At 44.9% G+C, this 7,926-nt stretch overlaps 1 protein-coding gene across 4 annotated transcripts in view; it reads right to left on the bottom strand.

The window, feature by feature from the left end:
- The window catches only part of TADA2A (transcriptional adaptor 2A), a 66,936-nt gene that overhangs the window by 45,622 nt on the left and 13,388 nt on the right, over nucleotides 1-7,926 (bottom strand). For all 4 annotated transcript variants that reach the window (XR_504875.1, XM_008066952.1, XM_008066953.1 and 1 more), the window contains exons 2-3: nucleotides 6,308-6,414; nucleotides 2,856-2,915 (exon numbers count right to left, since the gene is read on the bottom strand). Coding sequence is in view for 3 of the 4 variants with exons in the window: in XM_008066952.1 (XP_008065143.1) it covers nucleotides 2,856-2,915; nucleotides 6,308-6,414 (167 nt within the window). In the remaining variant the exon portion in view is untranslated. The remainder of the gene's footprint in view (nucleotides 1-2,855; nucleotides 2,916-6,307; nucleotides 6,415-7,926) is intronic.

The following is a 7,926-nucleotide window of genomic DNA, read 5'->3' as shown; positions in this document are numbered from 1 at the left end:
CAAAAAAAAAAAAAAAAAATGCTGATTGATTTGCTGGGTGTGGTGACTTACGCCTGTGATCCCAGCACTCTGGAAGGCAGAAGCAAAAAAATTGCCTGAGCCTGCAGGTTTGAGATTAGCCTGGGCAACATGGCGAGACCTCATCTCTACAATAAATCAAAAAATTAGCTGGGTGTGGTGGCGCACACCTGTAGTAGTTCCAGCTACTTGGAAGGTTGAGGTGGAAGGATTGCCTGAGAGGCTGCGGTGGCCATGAGCGTGCCATTGCACTCCAGTCTAGGTGACAAGGTAAGACTACAACAGGTTAGAGACCAGCCTGGGCAACATAAATTACATAAAAAAAATTAGCCGGGCATGGTGGCAGGTATTTGTTGTTCCAACTACTTGGAAAGATCATCTGAGCCCAGCAGGTCGAGGCTGTGGTGGCCATGAGTATGCCACTGCACTCCAGCCTGGGCAACAGAGTGAGATTCTCGACTCAAAAAAAAAAATTGCTGATTTACCCTTACTAAACTCTTAAGAGACTGGATGCAGTGGGTCAAGCCTGTAGTCCCAGAACTTTGGGAGTCAAAGGTGAGAGGACTGCCTGAGCCCTCAGGTTCAAGACCAGCCTCGACAACATGGTGAGACTTTGTCTCCGCAATAAAAAAAAAAAATTAGCCGGATGTAGTAGTGTACACCTGTGATTCCAGCTACTTGGAAGGCTGAGGCGGAAGGATGGATCACCTGAGCCCAGCCTTGACACTGGGGTGGCCATGAGTGTGCCACTGTACTCCAGCCTGGGCAACAGAGAGAGACTCCAACTCAACAAAAAAAAAAAAAAAAAAAGAGAGAGAGATCGAAGAAAACACACTACAGTGCTGTGGTAGGCTGAATTCTAAAGATGTTCCCCTTCTCCTAAGATTCCTGCCCCATAATTATTCATACACTAACTACGTACTGCTGTGAAGAGATTTTGCAGATGGAATTAAGGTTACTAATTAGCTGGTAGGGAGATTATCCTGGTGGGCCCAGTGTAATCACAGAAGCCCTTAAAAGTAGAAGAGGAAGGTAGAAGAGTCATTCAGAGAGACTCAGCAAAGGAGAGAGAAGGCAGAAGGAAAGGTCAGTGAAAATGCAAGCATTTCATTAACAACCCTAAAGGACCTCCTGTGTTGCTGGCTCTGAGGATGGAGAAAGGGGGCCAGGAGTCAGGGAAAGCAGGTAGCCTCTAGAACAAACCCTGACCAGTAGCCAGTGCTGTTTTTCCTACAACCTCAAGGCAGTGAAATCTGCCAATAACCTGAATAAGCCTGGAAGGGGATTCTCCCATAAGGTCTCCAGATAAGAGCGTAGGCTACTTCAGCTTGATTTCAGCCTTATGGGACATGGAGCAAACTAGCTGGGCTTAACGGACTTCTAACTTACAGAACTGTGAGATCACAAATTTGTGTTGTCTTTTTTTTTGAGTTGGAGTCCCACTCTGTCGCCCAGACTGGAGTGCAGTGGCTGCTCCCGGCCACCGCAGCCTCGACCTGCTGGGCTCCGGAGATCCTTCCGCCTTAGCCTTCCAAGTAGCCGGAATTACAGGCATGCGCTACCACACCCGGCTGATTTTTTGATTTATTGTAGAGATGAGGTCTTGCTGCCCAGGCGGGTCTCGAACCCGCGGGTTCAGGCAATCCACTCACCTCAGCCTCCCAAAGGCGCGGGATTACAGGCTGAGCCACCGAGCCCAGCTTTTTTTTTTTTTTTTGAGTTGGAGTCTCACTCTGTCGCCCAGACTGGAATGCAGTGGCTGCTCCCAGCCACCGCAGCCTCGACCTGCTAGGCTCCGCGATCCTTCCGCCTCAGCCTTCCAAGTAGCCAGAATTACAGGCATGCGCTACCACGCCTGGCTGATTTTTTGATTTATTGTAGAGATGAGGTCTTGCTGCCCAGGCGGGTCTTGAACCCACGGGCTCAAGCAATCCACTCACCTCAGCCTCCCAAAGGTGCAGGATTACAGGCTGAGCCACTGAGCCCGGCTACATTTGTGTTGTCTTAAGCTACTTAATTTTTGATAATTTGCTACAGCAGCAGTAGAAAAAAATATAGATCAATATAAAATGTGAAAATTTTAACTGCATTCTTTCCTGTAAGAAAAACCAAGAAGGCCAAATGTCAGAAAACTGCTTAGTGAACTATATTTAGTTATATGCTTAATATGCTGTGCTAACAAAACTATCTTAATAGAGGTACACATACCTGTCAAGCAGATTGGATATTTACTTTGGCTTATTCAATCACCCACTCCCCTGGCCAGGGCTTGGAAGGACACTATCAACACTTTCATTCCTTCTTCAGAGGTGGCAATACAATCAATCAAATTATAGCCAAGTTTTATTCTGGCTTATAAACCAGTTTACCTCTTCAGTAACCTTTACGTATTAACTCATTTGCTGTGTTCATTTTGTAACTTAACTAAGAGGGTAATTTCCTGAAAGCAGAGGAATGGTGTGTCAGACATAAACTTCGCCACTGCCTTCATAAACCACATAAAAATACCATTAGCACACAGTGACAATATGGTGGCTATATATTTATCAATGAACCGAAAAAGTTGCATACCTCTTATCCTCATATCAGAATCTCATAAAGTACTTCTGTTAAATACTTTCTAAATTTGAAACAAAAATCTGAGTATATAAAATTACTTTAGTATTTAAATACATTAGTAGACCCAAAAGACTTTTCAGTAGACCTAAAAAACTTACTGGATACCAATGATAACCAAATTCAAAAGAAAAGGGAATGATACTTAGAGATAAAAGAAAACAAATTGCCAGTCTAATATTTGAAAAATGAACACAAATTCACAGCAACTTCATCATTACCATTATTTCGTAAGTATGATCACTTTGATGTTTCTTGTACTCAAATCCTCGGGTGAAACACTGGAAAGAAAGAATAATTAAGTTATAAAAAGCTACTTTTCAAAATGCCTTTTTTTTTTTTTTTTGAGTTGCAGTCTCACTCTGTCACCCAGGCTGGATGGAGTGCAGTGGCACGCTCATGGCCATCACAGCCTTGACCTGCTGGCCTCAGGTCATTTTTCCGCCTCAGTCTTCCAAGTAGCTGGAACCATAGGCATACGCCACCATGTCCAGCTGATTTTTTTGATTTATGGTAGAGACAAGTCTCGCTATGTTGCCCAGACTGGTCTCAAACCCCTGAGCTCAGGTAATCCTCCTGCCCCTGCCTTCCAAAGTGCTGGAATTACAGGCAAGATGAGCCTCTGCGCCCGGCAAAATGCTTTCTTTTTAATTTTAATTTTTTGAGTCAGGGGTCTCTCTGTGTCACCCAGGCTGGAGTATAATGGCATGATCGCAGCTCATCTCGCCTTGACCTCCTGGGCTCAGGCCTTCTTTCTACCTCAGCCTCCCAAGTAGCTGGGACTACAGGCCAGCATTGTCATGCCCGGCTAGCTTTTAAATTTTTTGTAGAGATGATGTCTCTGTATGTTGCCCAGGCTGGTATCAAGTTCCTGGGCTCAAGCAATTCTCCCACCTCAGCCTCCCAAAGTGGTGGAATCATAGGAGTGAGCCACCACATCTGGCCTCAAAATGCTTTCTTAAAGAACATAGAAGATACTTTGGGAGTACTCTACTCTTGTGACAAGTTTTTAAGAATAATTCAATTAATCTTGATAATATATTTAGGATCACAACTCTTCAGTGACCCTAACAGAGAAAAAACAAATCTGAAAAAAAGACTTTTTCTAAGACAACTCCTTCTTTGATAAGAGTATGAGCTCTGGAATCAGACTACCTAACTTTGAACACTGCTTCCATACTTACCATATTTCAGCAATTCTTTTTTTTGTTTGTTTTTCTGAATTGGAGTCTCACTCCGTTGCCCAGACAGATGAGCCTTCCGCCTCAGCCATCCAAGTAGCCAGAACTACAGGCGCACGCTACTGTGCCTGGCTAATTTTTTGATCTACTGTAGAGATGAGATCTCGTCAAGTTGCCCAGGCTGTTCTAGAACCGTGGACTTAGGCAACCCCTTCACCTTGGCCTTCCAAAGTGCTGGGATTACAGGCTTGAGCCACCACGCCCAGTCTTGTTTGTTTTTTGTTTTGAGTTGGAGTCTCACTCTGTCACCCAGGCTGGAGTGCAGTGGCACACTGACGGCCACCGCAGCCTTGACCTGCTGGGCTCAGGCAGTCCTTTCACCTCAGCCTTCCAAGTAGCTGGAACAACAGGCATAAGCCACCATACCCAGCTAATTTTCTGATTTACTGTAAAGATGAGGTCTTGCCAAGTTGCCCAGGCTGGCCTCGAACCCCTGGGCTCAGACAATTCTCTCACCTTGGTCTCCTAAAGTGCTGGATTACAGGCTTGAGTCACCACACCTGTCCATATTTCAGTAATTCTAAGAGAAATATTTTTTTCATATTTAATTAATTAACTAATTTATTTATTTATTTTTTGAGTTGGAGTCTTACTCAGTTGCCCAGACTGGAGTGCACTGGCTGCTCCCAGCCACTACAGCCTTGACCTGCTGGGCTCCGGCGATCCTTCCGCCTCAGCCTTCCAAGTAGCTGGAATTACAGGTGCGCGCTACCACGCCCGGCTAATTTTTTGGATTTATTGTAGAGATGAGGTCTCGTCAAGTTGCCCAGGTGGGTCTCGAACCCACGGGCTCAGGCAATTCACTCACCTCGGCCTCCCAAAGCACGGGATCATGAGCCCCAAGCCTGGCCTTTTTTCATATTTTAAAACTCTGAAATCAGGATTCATCTTATAATCGACAGTCTATCACAACTTTCATTATCCACTTTTACATTTTAATAATTCAAAAATTGAGATGTTTCTTATCATCAAGTGTCTTGGACCTGCTAAAATATAGTATTTGCTATACGACCTTGAGCAAATTATTTAACCTTTCTTAGCCTGAGTTTCTTCATCTATAAAATGAACATACTCCAGCACTCTGGAAGGCTAAGGCAAGAGGATTGCCTGAGCCCCTGGGTTCGAGACCAGCTCGTGCAACTTGCCGAGCCCTCATCTCTACAATAAATCATAAAAATTAGCCGAGTCAGGTGCAATGGCTCACGCCGGTAATCCCAGCACTTTGGAAGGCTGAGGAGAAAGGACTGCCTGAGTCCAGGAGTTCAAGACCAGCCCAGGCAACTTGGCAAGACCTCACTGCTACACAAAATAAAAAAATTAGCCAGAGTTGGTGGCGCATGCCTGTGGTTCCAGCTCCTTGGAAGGCTGAGGTGGAAAGATCACCTGAGCCCAGCAGGTTGAGGCTGTGGTGGCTGTGAGCATGCCACTGCACTCTACCCTGAGCGACAGAGTGGGACTCCAACTTAAAAAAAAAAATTAGCCAGGTGTGGTGGCGCATGCCTGTAGTTCCAGCTACTTGGAAGGCGGAAGCAGAAGATCACCTGAGCCCAACAGGTCGAGGCTGAGGTAGTTGTGAGCATGCCACTGTACTCCAGCCTGGGTAACAGAGTGAGACTCTGACTCAAAAAAACAAAACAAAACAAAAAGACAAAAAAAGAACATACTCCTTATACTTCACACGATTGCGATGATGATTTAAGAGTTAATTTATGGGCCGGGCGAGACGCCTATAATCCCAGCACTTTGGGAGGCTGAGGTGAGAGGATTGCTTGAGCCCACAAGTTCGAGACAAGCCTGGGCAATTTGGGGAGACCTCATCTCTACAACAAATCAAGAAAAATTGGCCAGGTGTAATGGCACCTGCCTGTAGTTCCAGCTACTTGGAAGGCTGAGGCAGAAAGATCACCAGAGCCCAGCAGGTCAAGGATGTGGTGGTCGAGGTCATGAGCGTGCCACTGCAACCCAGCCTGGGCTAGAGTGAGACTCTGAATCAAAAAAAAAAAAGAGAGTTAGCGATGTATAGAGTACTCAAAACAGTACCTAGCAGAGGAAGCACCTAGTATTATTACTACCGTAATCGCTTACAAAATGGTTTGTCCCCATGTCACCTTTACAGAGATCCCTCTTTGACAAGACTATAATGTGTCATCAAAAGGAATAATCCTCAAAGTCTGTTTCCTGTAATCCCAATGCTTTAAATTTACTTACAAAAACAGTGTTAAGCATTAGGTTGATACACAGATGTGGAATAATCAACAGTATGTCTCATCCATGTGCTCTATTCCCCAATTTTTCACTGGCAAAATGTGTAATGGAAGACTGATTAGGAGAAATAGATTTAATAAGCTATGGTTTTCCTGAGCAATAGACAGTAATCTCTGAATTATTATATCATAAAACTAGGCTAGGAGAGGCAAGCATTAGTGAGTTACCTGCAAGCAGAGGAAAAAAGGAGGTGGCCCACATTCAGCACACTTGATATAAGGCTCCATGAGGTAGGAGGAGCAGCCTCTGCAAGGTGGCTTATCAGAGGGATCATCTAGAACAAAGACAAAACAAACATACTAGCTTCACAACACCTTACAGTTATCTTAAATACAAAAAGGTGAAAATCTGCAAATGACCCCACAAGTAATGAGTGAGCTATGTTGAAAAGTTCATGGGGACAAGATGAGTTCACTACAAGTAAGAAAAAAAAATACGCCGATTTAAAAATACTTCAGGGTACCTCATCAACAAAGTACCTGCATAATGAACATTTGTATGCCCAACCCTGAATTGAACCCCACGTCTTTAAAATAAAAATAAAATAACTTCAGGGAAGTGCTGTTCCTTCCTACAGTGTAACTACTATTTCAAACAGCACACAAATAGATATAGCCCTTGCAGAGAAATTTACAGACACACGTTTTATTTACTCTTTTTTATTTTTATTTTTGAGTTGGAGTCTCACTCTGTCACCCAAGCTAGAGGCCAGTGGCACACTCCTGGCCACCACAGCCTTGAGCTGCTGGGCTCAGGTGATCTTTCCACCTCAGTCTTCCAAGTGATTGGAACTACAGACACGTGCAACCATGCCCGGCTAATTTTTAAAATTTATTTATTGTAGCGATGAGGTCTCGCCAAGTTGCCCAGGCTGGTCTCGAATCCATGGGCTCAGGCAATCTTCTCACCTTGACCTCCAAAGTGTTGGACTTATAGGCTTGAGCCACCCCACCCGGCCTTATTTACTTTTTTTAGAGTCAGGGTCTTGCTCTATCAGCCAGGCTGGAGTTCAGTGGTGCAATGATGGCTCACTGCAGCCATAACCTCCTGGGCCCAAGTGATTCTCCCACTTTAGCCTACTAAATAGCTAGGACTACAAATGTGCACCACCACACCAGGATTATTTTTTCTTTTCCTTTTTTTTTTGTTTTGAGTTGGGGTCTTATTCTGTCACTCAGGTTGGAGGGCAATGGCATGATCATGGCTTGCCACAGCCTTGACCTTCTGGACTCAGGTGATCCTACTGCCTCAGCCTTCCAAGTAGCTGGCTCTACAGGCACGTGCCATCATACCCAGCTTTTCTTCTTTTTTTGTAGAGACTGGGTCTCACTATGTTGTCCAGGCTGGTCTCAAACTCCTGGCCTCAAGTGATCCTCCTGCCTCAGCCTTCTTAAGTGCTGGGATTACAAGTGTGAGTCACTGTGACTGGCCCAAGCATATGCTTTATGGTTTCTTTGTTTGTTTGTTTTTTGAGTCAGAGTCTCACTGTCACTCAGGCTGGAGTGTAGTGGCATGCTCAGGACCACGGCAGCCTCGACCTGCTGGGCTCAAATAATCCTTCCATCTCAGCCTTCCAAGTAGCTGAAACTACAGGCGTGCGCCACCACACCCGGCTATTTTTTTTGATTTATTGTAGAGACAAAGTGTCACCATGTTGTCATGGGTCTCAAACCCATGGGTTCAGGCAACTCTCTCACTTCCACCTCCCAAAGTGCTGGGATTACAGGTGAGAGCCACTGCATCTGGCCCCAAACACATCTTTTTTTTTTTTTTGAGTTGGAGTCTC

Source organism: Carlito syrichta, unplaced genomic scaffold (genome assembly GCF_000164805.1).
Source record: "Carlito syrichta isolate Samal-C Ts95f unplaced genomic scaffold, Tarsius_syrichta-2.0.1 Scaffold309200, whole genome shotgun sequence".
In the NCBI taxonomy this organism is placed as follows: Eukaryota; Metazoa; Chordata; class Mammalia; order Primates; family Tarsiidae; genus Carlito; species Carlito syrichta.
Note: the sequence above shows the minus strand (reverse complement) of the source record. Positions and strands in the feature narration are given on the sequence as shown.